Source organism: Opisthocomus hoazin, chromosome 19, assembly GCF_030867145.1.
Source record: "Opisthocomus hoazin isolate bOpiHoa1 chromosome 19, bOpiHoa1.hap1, whole genome shotgun sequence".
In the NCBI taxonomy this organism is placed as follows: domain Eukaryota; kingdom Metazoa; phylum Chordata; class Aves; order Opisthocomiformes; family Opisthocomidae; genus Opisthocomus; species Opisthocomus hoazin.
This window is the reverse complement of record NC_134432.1, coordinates 14,695,582-14,718,659: the sequence shown is the minus strand read 5'-3', so window position 1 is coordinate 14,718,659 and position 23,078 is coordinate 14,695,582. Positions and strand designations below refer to the sequence as shown.

Here is a 23,078-nt window from a genome sequence, read left to right as displayed (position 1 = left end):
CCACAACAGACCCACAGGCTTCGGCCAATTAATACTCTCCGAATGAGATTACAGATGAATCTCTTGGGTTTCAGCATTGCTTGGGCTGAGGGAAGGGGCTGCTCACTCCCGCAGGGAACGGGACAGACGGGGAGGATTTCTGTCCTGCACATGGCACAGTCCGGACCAAACCGCGAGCCCGCACCAGCTACATCATGCTCTTCTCCACAGGGATTTGCGAGATGCAAAAGGGGAGGAAAAAGGGAAACCAAGTCACGGCCTGCAGACACACACACGCACGCTACTTAAAGCGGCGCGCAGAGACCTTTTGCTGGCGTGCCAGGTCCGCTCAGCAAAAAGATGGGACATCGACGCGTAAGCGAAACGGGCGCATGTGTTTGCTTTGCATAAGCGTCACTCGCATTAGGCCACGCGTTGACCGCATTTCACCGTCCACTTATGCAAACGCTGCCAAAAGTCACATGCCTAGCGAAGGGCCCGATCCTGAAGCACTTACGCCGTGAGCAACATTGGTCATGCAAGCAATCCTCCGCAGGACTGCTCCCAAGATTCATGTTGCTTCTAGCACAAGTATTTACAGGATCGAATCGGGCTGTGCGAGCTCATCCCTTCCAGCCAGGCGAGGCGCAAGGAGATGTCCAGTCTGGCATCTCTGCCTCCGGACGGGATGCGTGGTTTAACATCGATGGTGTTTAGCCGGGGCCACCATGTTGTTCTGAGCCTACCTAATTTTTGCATGCATGCACGAAGCCTTTCTTCAAGATTTGACACTCTGTTCTGAAGCTCTTCGTAGTCATAGGCGCCAATCTCTTCCTGGAGTTCGTTTAGAACTGACGTCAGATTCTGGACCTCCTCTTTAAACTGCAATACCAATTTTGCATCGGCTTTGTACTCTTCCAACACTGGTATCAAAGGCCTAAGTTCCTCCATTTTCGCTTTTATTGCCTGCAAGGTTAAAATAAGCTTGGTTCAGTGCTATGCGTGCAAAAATCTGCAACACTCTGCCTTGACCTGGTTGCTTCCTACGTGAGTGCAATGTTCATATCCCACAATTATTATTACTAAAATTATTTTAGTTATTATTTTGGTCCAAATGATGTATTGGAAAGAACATATTAAACAGGCTGCAGAACACCAAAATATTTGGGAAAGGCCTTTATTTGTCATTTTTAGAATGCAACATCTTAGGGTTACATGCTTCAGATCACATACACAAAGAGTTCTTTTTTTTTTTCTTTCCAAAAATAAAATAAAATAATATATATATGCATTGACAAGGGTTTCAAACTATTCATGAAATGCATCTACAATTGCATGCAAAGGAAGATCTCGGTTGTGTGGTTCAAGGTTCCTTAGTGAGATATGGTGCTAATTTGGAAAATAATCAAAAAAATAAATGCATGGTGCAAAATGCTCTGTGGCCCTCTTTTCATGGTTACATGGGAGTGAACTGCTTCTTCAGTCACTGCAGCATTGAAAAAACTTGCTTTTAAGTTAGCCCTGTAAGCAAGAAAATGAAATACTGTTGAGGATCTAGCTCACTAACCTGCCTTATATAGATAGCCATTCATAGACACATACTCTTATGCAACTAAAGAGAAAAAAAACCACAAAGGCTCCAAACCACTCACATTTTAATGCTGGCATTAGCAGAAACAAAATGCTGTGGCTGTTATTTAAAATGGTGCTTTGGCAGCAAATTAGACAAAAATTCCTTACTGTTTTTAGGCATGCTATAAAGAACATAAAAATCAAAGTCATTATCAAATTTATTTTGCAGAAACGAAGACCTTTTTTTTAAAAAAAAAAAATTAAATGAAGGCCTCGTTTAACGGCACGGTATGCAGCATTTTGTTGAAGATGCTTTGCCCCAGCAGCTAATGAGTAGACATAAATATGCATGCACCTACCCGCTAACGAAGCACGTTAGGGTACACAGTATACCTGGTGCTGCTCAAACTACCGCCCAGCGGCCAAGTTCGCAGCGCTCAGGGCTGTGACATCTGCCTGTCTGCTGAAGCAGCTCGGGGAGGGGGAACGGGATCAGAAATTGGTCCTCAGCCTCATTTCTTTCCTTCCCATCCCCTCCTACTTAAGTCAAGAGGCTTTCCCTCCTGCGGTTTGCATGTGGGGAATACATTTAGTTTCTTTTTTACTTGCACTTCCCAGTGCCAGCTCCCTGGCAGGCAATAGGGCGGATTATACTCGTCAGAATGGAGGGGGAAAAGAAAAAAAGAAAATAATAATTAAAAAAAAAGGAACTCATGCTTAAATCAGAGAGATGGTCATTACATCCAGACTGTGGAGCTAAACTTAGGGTCCTGCGGTAACTGGAGATGGGCAGTGGAGGAGGTGGAGTTGGTGAAAAATTTTAAGAACCTTCTTCCCAGCTTTTTCTGATGTACTTTTGGTATTTCAGTATTTAACATATCAATTAAAAAAATTCTGGTTTAAAACACCGGCCAGCTGGGCAGCTGCTGGGAAATAAGGATGGCAATCAGCTGGGTGGCTGATCAGAAATGTCCCCACATTTCACTAGAAATCTCCTCAGTTTGTTTTTTCTATCTGTTAATCCATAACATTACTAAAATCTAACATTCTAAATATTGCTGACAGCCTCTTGTTGGCAATTTCACTCATTCTCAGCCGAGTGGTTGAAAGTTTGACCATTGCTCGCAATGACAGCTCCATTTAAAAGGCTGACCTCGTTACCCCTCGTTAGTCTGTACACCAGGACTAAACGTCTGTAACCCATCAGCAGGTGCTGGCAGCAGAGCCAGCACCACTACTTCAGGATCGGACATTTCCACATCCTCGAGCCCAAGGACAGCTGTAATAGTCATACTTTTGGGGGTTTTTTGGGGGTTGATGTGTTCGATCGACTGTCCCATTGCTACAACCCCCCTGAGGAGGGAAACGACTCGGTGACAGCCCGGTGCGGTTTGCCAAGTGCCGCGGAAATGGTAACGGAGCCCTCGCTCCCGGGTCTTCCCAAGAAAATGGGGGTCCCGGGCACGGCGTGGGGAAGGGCCGCCTGGCCGTGGAGGGGAACCCACCTCGCCCTGACCTCAGCTGCCCCGGGCTCTCCCTGCAGACCCTCTCCCACGGAGCAATCCTGCGCTGTTTGGGGCACCCAGCGGTGTGCGGGTAGGGGAACGCGGAGATTTATGCTTTCACCCCATAGAAAAATGTCTCGCGGCTGAGGATGCGATGCCGCAGCCTGGATCTGGCCGTGCTTTGGATAGGAGGGAGCTGCACGGGTGGGCGGCCGTCCGCGCTGCGTACGACCAGACCACCGGCTATGTGAGCTGATGGGGACCAGGGTGACAGTCCCGTGTGCACCCTGCTAAATCCCTTGGCCACAGCTTCGTTAGCAGTTTGGAAAGCAGACATACCTTAAACTGCCTTGCCAGGTGCTGCTTGTGGCTTTCTTCCACTTGTTTAAATTTTGATTCCAGTCCCCTCATCTGGTTTTCCATCTTCTCAACGTACTGCAGGTCCCTCTGAGTCCGCCTGTCCAGCACCTCTATCGACTGGGACATGTTCTGCACCTGTCAAACGAGAAAAGGTTCATCAGGAAGGTGCTTCCCCCGCAGCAAGGCAGCCCCACGTGCATCCCAACGCTGACCTTTTCCTACGCAGTCAACAAAGCTAAAGGGTAATCAGCCTATGCATTATTTACTAGTTAATCAGCAGCATCGTGCCATGTTATGACCCCCACGCTCTAAAATAGAGCAAATTTGTTTCATAAACATTTATTCTGCTGCGCTGCAGAGAGTAAGTTCACAATCACACATGCAAATAAGGGTTGTAGTCAAGGCTAAAATGCCTCACTCACGATGGCCTCTTTGAGAGGCTGGGATGGCACCCGCCGTCGCCCGAGGAGAAGCTCTTCGTTGAGCAGAAGCACATCTGACTACGAGAAACGCTTCTGCTGAGGTGCACATTATCATTTCCTCATGTACACAAGTGACACTTACTGATTGCTTAAGTGCAAACTTTACTCCCAGCTAGTAAAAACTTCATTACCCAAACAGCCCTACTGTTTATACAGCATCTGCCACAACAAACCCAGCTGCAGGTGAGGGCATCGGGAAGCTGGGAAGTACCGCGGGGGCTCCCGCTCCGGCTGGCCCCACCGGTGCGGGCGGTTGTGCCGTGTCGGCATCTTTTCTAGCCGCCCGATGCCGCATCCCCGCGGCTCCCCGCGCGGCGCCCATCTGGCCCTGCCGAAGGAATGATGCAAGAAGGTTGGCTGGGCTCATCGTGAGAACAAGGGGGAAGGAGGGGAGGGAAACGATAGCTAGGCTGACCTGATTTGAAGGTTGGCCGCCATCTGATTTATTAAGATATTCCCTTCTCTCATTCCTCAGGCTCGGAGAGGGTAAATGAAGCTCTGATTTAGGCAGGTACATAAGCACCTATTTAGCATCAAGCAATGGGTGTGATTTAAGGACTTTGCATCAGGGCTGGCTGTGTTTGTATGTTACAGGGCTCAGCCCACAACTGGTGTTCCTGCCACTGCCACGTTACCCACAGAAATACGACCGTCAGCGCTGCCAGGGATGACGTCTGTGTTTGAAATGAATCAGGCATCCAAGCATGCTGCTGCGTCATGGCCCTCACTAAAGGCATCCTGGTTCAAGCCTCTTCATCTGTGGGTGTCCGAGCAAAACCCAAATGGGAGCCAGCGCTGTCTCTGCGGATCCGCTCCGAGACACTTCCCAGAGCCCATGCTGCCACATCCGCTCCCGTCTCTGTCCTCACCAAAGCCACGTGCAGACAGGCTGGGATGGGGAAAGAACGGTGCCAGTGCAGTGTTTCCTCCAGCAAATCCCACCGGGCTGCTGTGACTTACCTCGAGTGACAGAGCGAGGGGACGGCGGGACGCCCGCACGCAGCCGGGTCTCGGACACTATGTGCTGAAACCAGCATAGGTCAAATGCCAACTTTGGTGTCCGCACCTCCGAAGGGATCAAAACGCCCATTGCTCATGCATGACGACAAGAAAACTATTACAGGGAACTATTAAAAATGTATGGACAACCTATAAAGGCCAACAGCGAGGAAACATTTTGTACAACCAGTACAACTGCTCCGGGGGTCTAACGGTCTTCCTCAGCAAAGGTGAAGCTATTTTCGGTCTCCCAGTCCTAACACATCACCCAGAGACGAACCAGCACCCATCCTGACAGCCACCAAGGACCTGCTCAGGGAGGTGTGAGGAGCAGGGAAGAGCAGAACAAGACCCTCTTGGTTTGAGGAGCAAAAGAGCAAACCTGACCTCAGCCCGAGGCCGTGTGGCTCCCGTTTAGCCGTGCCTGTCCCGGGGTACGTGAGCTCCCAGCAGACGCAGCCGGGTGCTCATTTACCTGTGCTGGATGTGGAGGAGTCTGAAGACCTCTCTCTACCCCAAGGCAGGAGAAGGGAAGTTTTAGACAAGCATGACTGGTCTGCAGATATTTTTATCCTGGTAATCCAGTCTATCCTCCTTTGAGTCGAGCTGTATCTGCATAGCAGAATTGTTCCAGTGCGTTAGAATAGGGATGACTCGTAGGGATCGTACAAAATTGATCTAATTTATTCCACTAATGCCTAAGCCAAATTAAAGGCCAAGCTGCAAGTAATCAGAAAAGACCATTTCTGTAATGATACGCTGGTATCTGACCCCGCAGGGGCTGAGCGAGGCTACGGGGAGGCTCCTTACGCTGCCTCTTGGATGGTGGGGAGGGAGAGACAGACTCTGCTAGGAAATGAATCACAGCATCTCACTCGGGCCTGTGCTCTGAATCACCTCTGGAGGAGTGTGCCTCTCCCCTGACTGCAGAGGAAAATAGCCTCCTCACGCGTCTCTAAACCGAGACGCCAAAAATTAGCTGCCGTGCTATTTCAGGGATGGGTTTTACAAGTCCAGACTCTCGCTACTTGTTGCCCATGCTGTTTTCAACCAGGCAAGACTCTGGCCAGATGTGTAGAAAGTCAGCCTCCACCACTCCTGCTCTCTGACAGTAATGCACGCTTCATCAGCTGAAGATCTATTTGTTTTCCTTCATTAGCATATTCAGCCCTTGATCCAGCAAAGTACTTTGGCACATGATTAGATTTCAATGAGACTGTTCATAGCTTAAACTTAAGCATGTGCATAAGTGCTCTAATGAACTGAGACCAAAGGATACCGTTTCTCAGATTGCCTCAGCTTCATCCATTAACCGTTACCCTCAAACATCAGCTAAAACACTTTTTGCCTCCATTGGTGAAGCACACGGTCCCAACACGAAACCTCATTTTCCATCAAGCTAGTGGGAGAGAGATACTTGTCTTGGGGAAAAGAGTTAATTTTAACATTTGAAATATAAAATCAATACAAACAAAACTTCCAGTGCTGCTCTTGTCATCTTCTTTGACACTGAGTTGTTTCAGAATTAAACCAGAGTCACTGAGAGTCAATACTGGCCTGATGACCCTAGTGAGATTTACATGGTCAAAGCCATGGTTTAAAGCCCGTCCAAGCTTCCCTGTGGATCAGCCTTTCATGCCAGCTCAAAAGAGCTGTTCTAAGCCCATCTCTGGGGATTGAACTGGGATGAATCTTCAGCTTTGGGTAGCCGGACAAACTGGTGGAACAAAACCATGAGACATCTTGAGGGAGATCGTTATGGTTTATAGGAAGAATTAGCAGAAAGACAGACTCAGCTGATGGACCAGGACATGAAAAATTCATCTTACGAAGTCTGCAGAAGTCAAAATGAAGGCTGAGAAGAGATGTCATTGTCCTCCCTACATGCACCTTGGAGAGTATTAAATGAACAAAAAGAACAGTTTAATCTGGAAATCAGTGCTGGCAAAGTGTAAGAATTGGCAGGAAGCCAAAAAATGGCTTAACCATTGGAGGAGGAAGTCCTCCCAGACAACAAGGCCAAAAAAAAAAAAAATAAAAATCCCTTTGAAGATAAAACATAATTGGTTTATGAACAGGATTTAGGTGACGTCTTGGTTTGGATGCAGTCCAGGATCTGGACTCAGCACCTGACACATATCAGGCTGGAAGGACTCGGTGTACTCCAGCCAGCGATGAGCTCAGACACCTCGGTGTCAAAAGACGGGCTGAACAGTTTGTGCTGTGGCGAGCAGACCTGGCTCACCTCACCTCACTTAACGCCTGCTCGTTAAACTGATGGGGTGCCCAGGATTCACTCGCCGCAGCACGAACCGCAGTTTCTGTGCACGTGCCTGTGCCCACGTGCTGAGGGCAGACGGGCTCTTGGCAGCTTGGAACCTCAAAGTACGTTCAGCTGCTGAAGCCCCTGCACAGAGATTTTTCACTGGAGGTGCTCTAATTGGTTTGTGTACACACAAATGTACACACACACAAACGCAACTTATTTCTTGCCCGTAAAAGCAATGCCTTATTATTTCCATAGGTGACTGCCAGGTCTCCTCCTCTGAAAATCCAAACACAATTACCTCTTTGACACACTGGGCTTCTTCATCTGCTGGCAGAGAGAAATCAGGAGATGCGAGTTTTCCCACCTAGAGTGGGATCTTTCCAGCTAGAGTTAAAAAAAAGTCAGGTGAGAGAAGGAGCTTCCAGGTTTGATCTCCTTCCTGGGAAGCTGGAAGCTCCTCTCTGCAGTTGCATTTTCCTACAGGGATTATCATTTAATCCTTCGTCAGGATCAGATGTCTGGCACTAAGAGCCCATTCTTCATTTTGGGGTTTTCATATAGGTTAGCGTAGGAGTGCGATGCAGACAGATTAGCAGGCAGGTAGCAAATCCCCAGAACACATGCCTTGAGGTACCGCTCCTCCCTCACTTTATCCACTGGCAGCCGGAGAGCTGCGCAAGGGAGAAATCACCGAGCACTTACACCCTCCGCACGGGAACCGATGTTATCCCAGGCCTTGTACGCTCAACTCGCCTGTCCATTAGCAGAGGGCATTGGGTCAAATCCTGCTTATTTAATGCCTAAGAGCAGTTCTGGGAACACGCTGGCTCTCGGACGCCTGTGTCAGCTGCTGGTATAACGCCTGCTGCCTCTTAGACAAATGTGCTGTTGGACCGTTTGCCGTTATTGCTTAGAGAAATAAAAGCTTGAGTGGGATTATTTTTAGAAGCCTCCGACACAACGAAGTGGTTTAGGGCTAAATGTTTTCTGCCTTGCTTTACTGTGCTTATCACATAGGAAAATCAGTTAAGTGTAGGTTTAATATTGTTATGAGTGACTAATACACCAACTTCCCGAAAGCAGCGGGATAAAAATTATCTTGTCATGCACAACACACGCCAACATAGCACTAGGGCATGAGGGATAATTACACACCCAGCTCAGGAGTCCACTTACATTTTAAAGAGCAGAGCACCATTTCATATGAAACAGCATTTCTTCAACGAAATCTATTATCTGGAAAATTTCTTGTTATCGGGAATGTTTCCCTAACGAGATTCTTTGATCTCTTTGGACAGCAGACTATTAAAAACTAATCAAGTGGATGTCAACATTAGAAAGAAAACCACTAACTGTCATTTCTGTGCTATTTGATGTCGACAACTTGGACTGTTTTATTCGACCTTTTTAATAACAGCTTGGCTAGGGAAGCATGGGCTTTGGGTTTTTAATTCTCTCATCTTGTTGAGGCTCATCCTTTGAAACTGCTTGTGTTAACATAATGAAAAGAAATGACAAAATTACAGCTTTTTTTTTTTTTTTTTGGCAATGTGATTCAATATTTTTGCTTTGATCTCAGCAGTTTTAACCTGACCTTAGGCCTCTGTGCCTTTTCCCCCGTGCCTCAGAAACAGAGATTTATCCTCCCAACTGCAGCTGATTATTCCCCACTACATGCACGGGGACAACTGTGGCACCGGAGGGCTGGCTGAAGGGGTCCGTGACCCTGGAAACCCCAATGTCACGCCAAACCAAACCACCTTTCCCAGAAGGGGTCAACCATTACCTTTTCTAATAGTTGTCTCAGCTGCTTTGTCCTGGCATCACGCGAGCACATCGTCTGTTGAGGTGCCACCACTGTGCATATACAACGTCCCTCGCTATCCTGGGCAGAGCTGTAGACCTGCCAGCTTTCCTCTGGGTTGGTAGGCAACACCTAATTAACACAGGGAAAGAGGGGTTAAGTGAATGAGGGGAGGGCTGGTAGGGGGGTGGGAGGTGAAGGGGCTGAGGGGAGGACGCAGTGTGGATGTGGCAGATACCGGAGCTGTGCTGGAAGCGGAGGGAGGCTCCTCCGAGGGCCCAGCTGGCAGAACTCACTTGTGATGCAAAAATATGGATTGGGGACAAATAGAAGATGGGTCTGAAAAGGCGAGCAGGAGCCCAAGCAGACAAGGCAACACAAGTGGGAAAGCGTGGACACGAGGAAAGCCACGAAGCAGCGAGGGCTGTAGCGTGCTGCAAGGCACCGAGTGCATCGGGATGGGGAACCCGCTGCCCGGCTGTCCTCGCAAAGCACTCGGCTTCTCCTTGACACCGTGAGAAGGACGTGCCCGAGCTACCCGTGAGGACACGGTGCCCCGGCTGAGGGCTGAGCAGCGACCAATGTGCCTCCGCAGCGCTCTCCCAGATCCAGCAGCAGGAAAATCCGCTCGCCTGAGTTAACGGACACCGGGAGCTACGTTTTCCCTCTCCTCTGCCAGACACTCCCGGGGATGGAGAGGTTCACCAGAACAACCATTTCTCTCCAAATGTTCTGCAGGTCCCGGGCAGGGAAAGCCCGGTGCCGTGCCCTGCAAAGCACGCCAGAAAAGAAGCAACATGGTCCGGAGGGTACGGTCAATGCCTCTGCCTGAGCTTCCAGGACAGACTGCAGAAAAGAGAGCCCAGCCACCAACACAGCACAGTCCCCAGCCCCGCGCGTGCCCCCTGTGCTCTCCAAACCCCTCTGATCTGAATTTTCCTTTGATCTCACAGCACTTTGCAAAATACATTCTTTAACCACAATTCAGCCTCTGACCACTTTGAGGGTACCACTGTTTTGCCGATCAGAAGGGAAATATTCGGTCTAGTATTTCAGCGTGTTACAAATAACCTTGCAAATACCCACGATGACAGACACGCACCAAGAGAGACGGCTAGGCAAGGCAAACAATTCGATTCTCTAGCTAAAACAACCAGGAAAAAAAAAATACAGTAAGTGGGTCTCATAATCCTTGGGAAAAAAAAAAAAAATCCCAGCTTCATTCACCACCAGCAGCACCACTACAGGAAACGCTCGCCTGGGCAGAGCAGAGCCGGGATGCGTGAGCTCTTTGGCCGGGCGCAAGCGTGCAGCCTGCGGGCGAGAGGTGCCCGCTGCTCCCTGCTAGGGAAAGGTGGGCACAAGGACTGGATTTCTCGGCCATTTCCGAAGTGGCACGACCAGGCGTCGTACCAGCCCTCCAGCAAAACGGGGTCGGGAAACACAGGGCGCGGCCGAGCTACCCCGCACCCTTCCCCACCGCGTCTCCCACCCCCTGAACGCCCATTGACCAACGGCGGGGACGCGCAGGGGACCCTGCGGGACTCGAACCCGCCGTCCCACGCTGCTTCGCCCAGCGACGGCAAAGCGGCGACGAGGGGAAACTTCGCAACCCCCCGGCTGAAGGCACGGGGGGGGGACAGCTGGCTCGCCCCCAACCCAGGGCTAAACCCGAGAGCGGGAGCAGAGAAGAGGCGCTCCCCGCACCGACCCCCCCCCCCGCCCTCCCGCACCGCCCCGACCCCACTCCCCGCGCCCGCACGGCCCCCCCGGAGGGGGGGGGGGCACTTTGCAAGCGATGCCACCCCGAGCGGCCCTGCCCCTCCCCGGGGTGCCGCTCCCCGCAGCCGGACCTGGCAGGGGGCGGGGGGGGGGGGGGAGGAGGGACCAGACGGCGGGGGAGGTCCCGGGGGCACGGAGGGGGGGTCGACCAGCTAAGGAGGGCTTTAGGCAGCCCGGGGGGACACCTAGGCGAGGAGGGCCGGGGCGGCCAGGGGGAGCGGGGCGGGATGCTCCGGGCAGCCGGGCACCCCCCCGCCGCCCCCCGCACTTACTCCCGTGCTGCGGTCCAAGGTGCCGCCCGTGGCCGCCGTGAGTTTGGTGGTGTTGAGCCCCACGAGGGAGGGCAGCGTCTGCGACATCCAGTTGGTGATCATGGCCATGGTGCTGAGGACGACTCCAATCTTGAGTAAAGGCACGGACATGTCTGCGGGGGGGGGCGGCACGCACCCTTCATTCTGCACCGGCGCCGGGCTCCATGCCGCTGGGGACGGGCTGCTCCAGCCGCCCGGCCGCCTCCGCCGCTCGCCGCCGGCCCATCGTCCTCCTCCGCCGCCCCGCCGCCGCCCTGCCCGGCGCTGGCGATGGTGCCTCTGTCGCCGCTGTCGCCGCTGTCGCCGCTATCGCCGGAGCGGGGCTGCCGCCGGGCGCGCCCCAGCCGGAGCGGAGCGAGCGGCTGCAGGAGGCGGGACGGGACCGGGGCGGGGGGGGGGGGGCGGAGCGGGGACGGGGGGGGGCGTGAGCGCCGCGGAGCGCCCAGCCAGCCGGAGCGACTGCGGAGGGCGGGGGGAGAGAGGGAGGAGGAGGAGGAGGGGAGAAGGGATTTGGGGAGGGGGCAACGGAGGGGACAGTTGGGGGAGGGAAGAAATTGAGGGGTTTTTTTGAGGGGGAGATTTGGGGAGAAGGGAGCGGAGGGAAGGAGAGGAGAAAGGAGGAAGGAGAGGGGAAAGAACTGCGGCGAGGGGGAAAGGTTCGGGGAGAGGGGAAAAGAACTTGGGGAGGGGCTCGGGGAAGGGAGAGGAAAGGTTTGGGGAGAGGGGAAAAGATTTGGGAAGGGAGGAAAAAAAAATCGGGGAAAGGGAAGGAGATTTGGGGAGACGGGAGAAAACTGGTGGGGTGGGGAAAAGATTTGGGGAGAGCGGAGAAGAATTGAGGAGGAGGCGGAGAAGATTTGGGGAGGGGAGGATTTGGGGAAGGAGGGGAGGATTTGGGGAGGGAGAGGAGGATTTGGGGAGGAGAAGATTTGGGGAAGGAGGGGAGGATTTGGGGACGGGAGGGGAGGATTTGGGGAGGGAGCAGCGCGCCGGCGGAGGGGGGGGGGGGGGGGGGCGGGGCGGCTCCCCCGCTGCGGCGCGGCACTGCGGCGCCCCCTGCCGGGCACGGCGCGGGGCCGGGCGCGGCGCGGTGCGGGGCCGGGGTGGGTCGGTGGGCTCACGGCGGCGGGGGACGCGGCGAAGAAAGGGCCGTGCGGGACACGCAGCTGCTCCGGGGGGATAACGGGGAGCTGCTGCCAGCCAGGGCAGTCGGGAGCAGCGTTCCCCGCTGCGGTGCGTGCAGGGGGCTGCACCGCTCCCGCGCAGACCCGCAAGGTGGGGGACCCAGGCCTGCGGTCTCCCGGGGCTGTGGGTCATGGGAGCATCCCCCACATCCCCGCTTGCCCCCTCACCACACTCCACGGTCTCGGCCTTCCACCAGCACGAGGGACGCTATACGCTCGCGTTAAACCATAAAGCCCGGAAATTGCGCCTTCAAATTGGCAGCCCAGCTCTTGCCCCATTTCCAGCAGGCAGGGCTGCACGGACAGGAGCGATGGGACAGCATCAGCCCCTGCCAGAGCATCCCACCCCGGAGTCCGAAGAAAACTCTTGGCTGTCTGGGGCTGGTGTGGCTCTGAGGCAAACCCTGCCCAGGAATCCCAGGGGCTGTTACACCGCAAACAGCACACAGTCCGTCTGCACGGGCCCAGCGTGCGGTCTGCAGCGAGATGGAGCTTGTTCACAACTCAGGTTCCCTGAAGGTGTTTGCAGAACTGTCCTGGTCACTTCAGAACCAAAGTCTCCGACCAACAGACATCCGCAGTTCCTTGCACATCCTTCCCGAAGCGAACCTTTACGCATCCCATGCAAAGCAAATTATGAAATTAATCCCCTGGCCCTCTCCAGAGAACAGACGTGACAAGCCTCGTTCCACTGGTACAGCACCAGCCTCAGTGTGTTGGAGCAGCCACCACAGACCTGCTCCAGCAGACTCCGCACTGTTCTGTGGTCCCACCAGCCCCCGCCTGGCCAGCCTGCGGGAGCCACCACATTCCCACAGGAGTCTGATCGGCCCAGCCCCAAGGCTGGGCACCTCCAGAACTGCTCTTCCGACGGCATGGCTCTTTGGGGTCATGGGTCTCACGACCCCCTCCCCAGGAGCTGGCTGGGCTACAGCTGAGAGGGCATTGAGGGGTGCCCCAAGGCCTTGACCCACCAGTACTTCCTTGCCATACAGCACCCAGACCAGTGTGCAGAGCAAGTCCCAACTGGGGAAGTGGGAGCTGTGCGCTGAAACGCCATCGTTGCCGAGCTGGCCTGTCCCACCTAACGGGACCTTGCCCCTAGGTGGGGACCTGGCCCTTGGCAGGGGATCATCCCAGCACCTCCCAGCTCTGCTGGTCCGAGCAAAGGGAGCAGGGACCGGTGACAGCCAAGTGGAGCTGGCTCTGCAGAGAGCGCTGGGGAGTTTCTGCGGAGCGCTGAAATGAAAGCACACTTCGCAAGTCCACCAGGTGGAGAAAAAGAGAAGAGTTCGAGTACGAGCACTGATGCCAGGTCGGATCCTGTCCCTCCGACAACACGGCAGCAGAATCAGACGCTGGAAGGCCATTCCCTTCCCTCGCTTCCCAGCACCCTCAGACCACGTCACCCCTGCCCCTTCCCCCAGCTCAGGCCAGATGATCTCTGATCCAGGCACGTCAGCCAGCTGACAGGTCGACCTGCTGCTGAAATCGGTACGAAAACGCTCCTGCCCTCTGAATCGCTGTTGGGCTCCCGAAGTAGCCGAGATGCTTCCACCTCCCGAAATCAGCTTCACCCAGCCCAGGCACCCTTTCCACGGCAAAACCACCCTCAGGCTGTGCAGCCTCGTGCTTGAGGTCAGCACCAACAGGGTGGTTCAGGCTGTGGTTGTAGGAACAGGTTCATTAGGCAAAAGCCTTGGGTGGCTTCCACCTTTCAGGAATAAATCGGAGCTCCCCGTTCTGTTCCAGTTCAGCCTGTTCTGCTCCAGCAGGTGCCTACGCTGTGCTCAGCACTGCAGCAGCCGAGACCCTGCCTGCTTATCCGATTTCATGCCAGATAAAACACTTCAGTGCTGCACTTCAATCATCTTAACGTTAATTTTGAAACTGAGTTTGTAAGTAAAGTTTATACCTCATATTTGTCTACTCCAAACACATACAAACTGAATTACACCTAAGGATACTTTATTATTTAAAATGGTACTCAGCGGGGTAACAAGCACTCCTTTGCCTTGCTCTGGATTCTACCCAGACCCAAGACAGACTCATTTCCTACCCGTGCACGCAGGTGATTTAATTCGTATGCCCTTCAAGCGCTTTGCAATGATTAAACCTTCTGCAGATGGGGACAGCGAGGCACAGAGAGAGGAACGGCAGCCACAGGTCCCTGCTAAGGAGGAGGGGGCACATTACTGGGAGCTTTTTCCCGGTGCCTGGCACAGAGGGGGCATGCAGGTAGGGGGAGGCCATGCAGAGTTGCTCCGCTTCCCTGGAGCAGAACCCTTCACGTCAGCTGAAAGAGGGGCTGTGTGTGTAATAACGAGGGGCAGAGCAATCCAGGTGATGTCCTTTCTTTCTCTCACGTCCAGTGGTCATGAAATAGCCAAACGCAGCAGGTTTTTGGGGAGTCTTTTCTTTGCTGGTAAGGTAAAGGGAGTTAAGGTAGGGACATCAAGAGATCAGCTGTTCTTCCATACTTTTTCAGAAAGTTCAGTGACTTAACGCACTAACGACCTGCGCTGGGAGTGGGAAGGTCCTCAGCTCGTAGGGTATAACCAGCGCTGGCAGAGCCCCACAGCCCTTCCCCAGCACGTCGGGCTGCCCACGGCGCGGCCGCGCAAGCTGAGCCCACGTCAGCTCGTCCAAAGCGGAGGCCTGACAAAAAAGCAGCTCCCAGAAATGCCGCTGTTGCACATTTTTAGGGGCAAAGGGTTCTTCAGAGGGAAGAGGCGGTGGCTGCTGCTGTGTGACAAGATGTTGCCAGTCCGCCTGTGCTGGGCTAGGTCATGGGCATCAAGCAGGAAAATGACCTTTGTCGTCTCGGTGCCTGAAGTAGGTAAACACAGAAACCTCTTCCCTACCCTAATGATTTCCCTGGTTGTAGATGCCCAGCATGGCAAAAAAAACGAAACACAGGCAGCAAAAGCAGTAAGGACATGAACTTGATGTGGGAGACCTGACATTGCCTTGACTCATGCTGGAGCAAATCAGAAGAAACGCTAGCGAAATCATGAAGGAGGAGACTCGGATGACACTCTTTGACCCGATGGCATTCACTGATGGACCTTTCTCCAGGGCAAAGCAAGATCCTGCCCTGAAAGAGCAACTTCCCATCATGATGTCTGCAGAAATCTCTTTGGTACCAGCTTTGCTGAATGGGCCCAGCTCACCTTTCTCCTGAGCACTTTGGGGTTTTTTTGCACAGGGAATCGCCTTGAAAAAAGCCCTCATGATGTCACTGGGTTTTTCTTGTCCCGATGTGCTTGCAACAGCCGCCCTCCCTGCAAGGCCCTCTCCGTGCGTCTCCTGCTGTAAGCAGAGTCAACAGCAGGAAAAGATGAACTGTTAGGGAACAAAAGATCCTCTTTGCATGCACATCTTCTGAGCAGAGAAAGAGGAGGCATGACAGAGAAAAGCAAAGAACAGGGTTTTCCAAGATAGTTACTTGGTGGAAAATTCCACTGCTGGGAAGCGATCATGCAAAATGTGGCTGTCTGCCTAAAGGAGCCTACAAGGGTGAAGGTCCCCAAACAGGACCAACTCCTGGGTGTGTGTGTGAGTGTGCAGGACGCGGCGGTCATTGTCTCCCTCTCCTGGCTGGTTCAGAGAAGAGGTGCTGAAGTTGCTGTTGCTCCCAAGCTTTTGTGGGGATGGTGTCTGTGGACCCCAGTCAGAGAACTCCTACTGAACGCATGGTGAGAGGAAGCAAGCTGCTTTAAAATACATACACCTGAATTTTAACTACGTCAAATCCTGCTGGTGCTCCAAGCTGGCTCAGTAAATGCTGGAGGCATCTCAGCTAACACCCAACAGCTCCAGTGAGAAGGATGTGACCAGCTAAGCTGGCTGCCCAGTGCAGGGCAGTGCCGCAGGCACCTTCCCAGGGCTAGCAGCTCCTGCCCCGGGAGCACAGGGCTCGGCAACTTGGCAGGGCACTCAGGCCTGCCCTGGGATTGCTCTGCAGTACGTGGGACAGCCCATACTCCAGCTCTTTCCAGCTCCTTCCTGCACTGGAGACCGGTGAGATGTGCCGTGCCCTCTGGCCAGGGGCTGCAGAAAGGTCTTGTCCTTTCCGAAAGGACCTTGCTGTGTAACTTCAGGGATCCTCCTTAGACACCTGGACTAAGTGACTTCTCTCCAAAGCTCCCTCCTGTAGTTGGTGGAGGGGCTCTGAACCAGCCTCTGGAGGACTCTGCCTCCACCGACTCTTTGCATCCCACCTGGAGTCCTGACTGATGCTGGGCTGATGGAGTCCCTGTCGCTGCCCCACTGCTGCGCTTGCACAGGAGCCTGGACTGCGCGGAGACAGACGAGCTGCAGGGTGGAAAGGACCAGCTCCGTCACGCATGGGTGGGAGAGCACCCCGAGGTGAGGGGTGAGGACCGGGGCGAGGTGCTGCGCTCCCCGGCACTGCACAGCACGTCTGGCCGTGGGGATGCCGAGCAGCTCTGCGTGGGGGTCCCTGCAGCAGGGCTGAAGGCTGAGGGTAAGGAGGCGCCAGTACAGCCCAGTCCTGCTGCTCAGCACGCTCTGGCCAGGGCTCCAAGCCCACCCCAGCGCTGTGCTGGGTGGTCGCTGTGCCCCTCTGCTTTCTGCCCGGCACCATGGGGTTACGGGGTGGGGGCAGAGACCTGAACTCTGCTCCTCAGCCAACGATCCTGTTTCTCAACCCTCTCCCAACTCAGTAAACATTCACTCCCTTCCCTTGCCTACCCCACTGTCTGGGCTCGCAGCAGGAGGTATCCGAAATCCCTCCTCACCAGCCCGTGGGCAGCGGGAGGCTGGGAGCAGCGCCTGGCAGCAGAGGCACCCCACCTACCCCGGCAGTGTCAGCATCACCTCTGGAGCACGGGACAATCTCCTGTTCCACTTGCCATGGGGCACCTGTCCCTCAGCAGGTCACGATCGCCACAGCAATAAATGGTACCGGGTTTCCCTGATTTTTGAGTCTCCAAATATCCTCTCCCCTTTGTCTCTCTGCTACTATCACTCACACAAACCTCAGTCCTGGAGCTGGACCCTGTCACCTCGGCACTGTACCAGTGCAGACCAAACTTTTCCCCTCCCGTCACGGGGAGGATACGGATGGACAGACAGTGAAAGCAAAGGAAGGAAGAAAATGGCAAGTAAAGACCCCAAAATGCCTTGCAAACAGTGACCACGACACTGCACACCACTGCCAAGTCCTGGTGAGACTTCGTGTGAAACTGCCTGTGCCTGGTGTTGAGCTTGGCTCCAGGAACGGCCCCGATTCGGGACGAGGCAGCCCAACGTGCTCCGGAAAGTTACCCCCCAGCTACGGACACTGGGGCTACTCCTTCCGCACGCAAAACGCTCCGCAACCTTTCCTCTCCTTATCCACACAGCGAGTAGAAACACTCCACGGCAGAAAGAACATGCTCCTTCTGTCACACTGGAACAGAATAATCCCCTTTGCAGGTCTTTGCTAAATCTGGGGTTAGCTAAAGCTGCTCTTGACATTAAACCCATGCTCTAACAGCGAGCGCCAACACGTCAGAGCCTCTGGGCTAGATCTGAGCCCATTAAAGTCGGCGCGGTGCGTCAGTGGGTTCCTGTTACTCGGATGTTTTGGTTGAGGATGATGATTTTTTTGGCGTGTTTCCCCGGGGTCAGTCACACGCCTCCAGTCAGAAAGTGCCTTTACGCTGAAAACTTGTTGTGCGTGTTGCTTGCTAGAAAACATGGCATTGCTCCAGGGTCGCTCGCTGCTGCGTGCTCCCGGACCCAGCGCTGACTCCTGCTAGTGCCCCGCCGTTATCTTTCCAGGAGATCTTTTGCATTTTGGCTGGTTTTGAGTGCTGTCTCCCAGCCGGGATGGGGAGAGGGGCTGGGAGCCAGGACCTGGGTCCTGAACAGGGAAAAAGCTCCCCAGGGCCAAAATCCAGGACAGAGCTGGTCCAGAGGCTGGGACCTGGGGTCCCAGGCTCAGCTCCGGGAGGGCACTGATAAGCAGTAGCTACAGTCTGCAGAAAGAGGAGAATCAGGATTTTGAGGTGCTCTTCCCCCATGGTTGGGATTTGCTGGTGCTAAGACATGTCTCAGGCTCTGTGCCTCAGTTTCCCCAAGTGCATCTCCCCCTTTTTGGGGGACTGCTTGGCTGACTCAACCTCTTGGCTATCCCCCTGCCCGCCTGGGTGTCCTCAAGAGCCCGGCCGAAGCCCCAGACAAACCCCAGAGGAACATTTCTTCGCTGTCCCTGCCTTGTTCCCTTTTGTTCGTAGCTTCATCGCAGCAGAGCAAAGCCAACACTTATCACTCATAACTCGAGAATTAGCTTCTTCCACTGTCAATGCAGTCTACAGCCTTCATCTGTCTAATTCACTCAGATAGTAATTAGCTTTGTATTACTTTACGCAGTGATGCTAATACTGATTACAAGGACTGATAACTTGAGTAATAAATATGACCCAGGGCTGAAAATTACCTTTCTTTTTTATTGGATAAAGCTGAAGTTAGTGAAATGAGACACAAATTGGTTTATGAGATGAGGCAGCTGCCTCCTGTTACAGGCTGCAGATTTGCAGCTTAATCCTACCAGTTTCCATGTGTCTCCCTGACAGGGGAGGGAAGAGCCCGGCCACCAGACTGGGCACTGGGAAGTCCCCCATGGGCACAGCCAGGTGCTGCTGGGGCAGAGGGGCACGGGCAGCGTGCACCCCTGGCAGCTCCCCTCCTTCCCCTGAAAACAGCTCCAAGAAGGACCCGACGTGCTTTTAGGAAAATCAGTGGCAAAATTGTTTTGCTTTGTTTTTCCCTTGCAGAAGCCCTAAATGTTTAATGACTGCCTGCTGCAGGGAGGTGTTTCCTCCTGTGCGGTTTCACTGCTTACCGGGTAAGCGGATGCCAGAGCGCCGGCTGCCCCGCTCTGCGCCCGCAAAACTTTTGAGGAACGCAAAGGGGTTTTCACTGGTAATATCCCAGCAGCTCACCAGCCAGCACGAGGCATGACAAAGGGACGGGTCGGACAGACAGACAAGCAGATGGCATCCCGAACCCCCTCTGCCGATACTCCTGGCTTTACTACAGCGGCCCAAAACGTCTGCCCTTTTGGCAGCACTCTCCTTCTGCACGTGACAAGCAGATCCTTGGAGAGCGTAAGTTGGCTCTGCTCCTTCACGGCCACGAGCAGAGCTGCCCTGGGTCTCACCGAGAAGATGACAAGAAGAGAAAGCCCCACACTTTGCCCGAGAAGCCCTCTGCCCAGAGCTGCATGCACAGCCAGAGCAAGGGTGCTGCACCCCGGGGTGCCCAGAGCGGTGGCTCTGCCCCCCCACCCCAGCACCCACACCCCGCCGCCGCATCCCGACTTTCGACCCACCAAAAGATTTGTCATTCCAGGCTGTGATCACTGACCCGTGGAGAACCAAGGCAAGGCGCAAAACAAATTAGAAGACCTTTGGCAGCTAGAAGGAATCCCAGAGCATCACGCAGGTCTTGCTCTGGGGCTGGGGCTCCTGCCACCCCCACCAGGGGCTTCTGCAGAGGACTGGGATGTTGTGGGGTGCATAGGGGTAGCTCCCCCTTCTTTCACACCGCTAAGCTACCGACTGCCTTAGGCAGGTCTCAAAGCCCCTACTAAGCCTGGGGATGCAGCCCACAGCGTGTGCATCACCCCTGTGCTCCCAGCCGGGCGCAGGGATCCTTCCTCCCACCCGGGGGGACCGTCAGAGGATGCTGCAGTACCAACACCTTGAAGACAACTCCCTTCCCTCCACGAAAAGAGCTTTCCCAGCACCCAGCTGGAAGGAGAGCCATATGCTCACCCCCTCCAGCCTCATTTAACAGCCGTCCCTCTCCCCACTTCTTTTCTTGTGTGCTGGCCTGCCAGTGTCACTGCAGGGAGGGAGAGGAAGGGACAGCAGTAGCTTCTGCATCATCAGGGAAAGCTGCCTAAACCAGCAACCTCTCTCCCCTGAACCTCGGTCCCTCCTCCCCCAGCACAGGATCTCTGTAAGGGATGGGAGAGACTCCACGCATGCGATGGAGATGCGAATCCGGCACCGAACTAAACGTGGAAGACACCGAGCTGGGCGGTGCCTGGGCTGAAAGGCGTATTGGGGGATTGCATCTGGCAGCTGTGCTACAGAAACGAGACGCGAAAACTCTGAACGGGCTCTGCAGTGCCAAGCGAGTCGGCAGGCACGCTGGCGGGAGAGCTCTGCGCGGCCGGCGCGCGGGGCCTGGCAGGACTCGGCTACCTGCAGGCAGCAAAGCCCAGCTCCATGCTGCAAAGCAGAAACCGGCCCCAGCCGACTGCAGCTCAGCAGAGCCAGGGCTCCGGCAGGGGCTTCCAACCCCCCGCCAGCGGGCAGGGACGGGCTGGGAGGCCGCTCTGCCAAAGGCGCCCAGCCCCACAGGTCAGCGCAGATTTGATTCCCCACCCCCACCCTGATTTAAAGTTGGGTGAAAAGTTGGGAGTGCTGCATTCACAAAAAAAAAAAAAAAGCAAGAAAAATGAAAAAGTAGCCGGGCACAGCGGCATCCTTGGCACGAGAGGCGATAACTCTGCGTCCTTGACAGACACCGCCGACGCAGAGCGAGGGGGCTGACAAGGCCGATAAGGGACGGTGACAGCCCCTGGGGAGGGGGGTTCCACGCAGGGACCCGGGCCCTGGGCAGGAGGGGAGGCAGGGCAAGGGGCAGCCCTGCCACGCTGCTTCGCCCCGACACTGCCGCGGCCCAGGGCCGGCTGCGGAGCGAGGAGCCCCCTTTTTGCTGATCCCCGAGCAACGCTGGCGGCCGCCGGCTGCTTTGTCCAGCGCAGCGCATGCGCGCTCCCCGAGCATCCTCTCGCACACAATGGGCTCCTGGACACTCACTTTGCAGCTCTGCTTCCTTCCCACCCCTCCTCATCCACACAGCTCTTGGATTTCTTTGCTCCCCGCCCCCTCCCCCCAATTAAAACCTTCTCACCCCTTCTCCGGAGGGCTCCATGCAATTAAGGCAGCTCTTGCTTTAGCCATCGCTTCCTGGGGGCAGCAGAAATACTCTGAGGGTGCAAAGCCAAAAGGCTTCAGCTCCTGAAACTTCAGCAATAGGGCAGTGACAGGAGAGAGCGTTGTCAGCAGGAGAAAGGAAAAAAATCATCTCCATAAAGCATCCAGGATGAGAGCCCAGCTGCTAATTGCTGCTACACTAAGAAGCCTCCATTCCCCTTGTATTTATAGCTTCTATTTCTTTCTCTTTTTGCTTCCAGGCAGCATCACAATTAACCCCACAATCTAGAGCATCCTCTTGCAATTACTCTTTTTCCCTTCCTCAGTGACTGGGAAAAAAAAACACAAAAGGCAACCTCCCTGCCTGCCTCTCCCCAGTTATCTTAAAGAAGTCAAATGGAGTTTTATTTCCACTTGGAGGAGATGGCTTTCAGGTGCCTCCTTTCCTCCCCCCCAGCCCCACTACTCCCTCAGTCCAGGGGCTGGGACAGTAAACGCAAGCCTTAAAATCCAGTGAAAATAACCCCAAAGGCGGAGGGGAGAGGGAGGTAAATACGCTGCTGCTCTCTCCCACGACCCTGTCACAGACGGAAACACCAAGGGACGTTTAAATGTCACCTAAAACCAGCTAAGCTACCCCCACAGGAGGGGGGGGGGGGTGGCGGGGAGGGACCGCCACCGCGTGCTCGCAGCTCGTCCCCGCGGGGACCCGGCACGGGGGGCCCCCAACTCCGCCCGGGGTGGGGTCCCGCTGCCCCCCGGCCCCGCACGCCAGCTGCCCCATAAGTGGGGCGGGCATTTGGGGGACCCCCACCTCCCCCCCCTGGGGCAGCCCCCTTGCTCTCCCCAGCTCTGGGGTCCGGTGTCCTGAACCCCCCGACCTGCCCCCCCCCCCCCCCCCCAGCCCGGAGGCTTCACCTGCACCGCGGGCTGAGCCCGGGGTGGGGGTACCCGCGGAGGGGGGTACCTGGGGAGGGGGGGGGTACCCGGGGAGGGGGGGGGGCACGAAGGGGCAGCTTCCTACTCCAGTTTTCTTTTGTGCTCTCGAGGTTTAATAGAAAATGGCGTTGGGGAGAAAAAGGGGGGGGGGGTGGGGGGGGTTGGGGGAAAAGCAAGAGAGGAACCTACTTGGGTGAGTTCTGTGCCCATCAGGATGAGGAAGCAGAGGGTGAGGAGCTTGCTTGCCGGTCGCATGTCTCGCACCCAGTTCTAGGCACCTCGCATGCAGATCACCTCCCGGGCGAGCCTCCCTGCGCCGACCCCGAGCGCCTCGCCGCCTCCTCAGTCCTTTACTGTTATGATTATTTTAATTAAGGAAAAAATAAAAAGACAACAAAATGCAGTTACCAAAAAGAAAAAAAAAAATTCGAAATCGGAATGATTTTCCGGGCGGCTCTCAGAACCCCCAGGAAGCAATGCAAGAAATCTGCTCAGCAGAGCCTTCACTTTGCATATTTATTGGGATCCCAGTTGCTCTCCTCTGTTCTCGGTGCTGGCTCTCTGGCAACGTCTTTTTTTTGTTTGTTTTTTAATGGCTCCCCTGTTCGAAAGACATTTGCGAGCAGAAATTCAACGGAGCACGAAATGATTATCTCTGCTATTGCCAAAAGTTTGCCTTGAAAAGGGGGGGGGGGTGATGGGGAGAGGACAGGGATTGGGAAAAGAAAAAAAAAAAAAAAAAGAAAGGAATTGGTAGGGCTGGCTCCTGGCAGGGGATGGCTGTGAACAGGATGTGACATCAACCTAGGCGGGGGAAATTTAACTAAACCCGGCGGAGGGAGAGGGGGAAAAGCAGCCTCGGGAGCGGCGGTGCGGGGCGATGCTGCGGGGAGCGGAGCTGGGGCTGGAGCGGGGGGGTGACCCCCTCCCTT

General features: G+C 54.8%; 1 protein-coding gene across 2 annotated transcripts in view; it reads right to left on the bottom strand.

The window, feature by feature from the left end:
• OLFM1 (olfactomedin 1) overlaps positions 1–22,839 on the bottom strand; it is a 34,619-nt gene extending 11,780 nt beyond the window's left edge. Inside the window, exons 1-4 of one of the 2 annotated variants that reach the window (XM_009942442.2) lie at positions 22,336–22,839; positions 8,953–9,102; positions 3,396–3,551; positions 726–945 (exon numbers count right to left, since the gene is read on the bottom strand). In XM_009942442.2, the coding sequence (XP_009940744.1) occupies positions 726–945; positions 3,396–3,551; positions 8,953–9,102; positions 22,336–22,401 (592 nt within the window). In that variant the 5' untranslated portion in view covers positions 22,402–22,839. Of the gene's footprint in view, positions 1–725; positions 946–3,395; positions 3,552–8,952; positions 9,103–11,024; positions 11,952–22,335 lie in introns of those variants that run through there. The other variant, XM_075439140.1, reaches the window with a different exon arrangement.
• Positions 22,840–23,078: the final 239 nt, after the last annotated feature.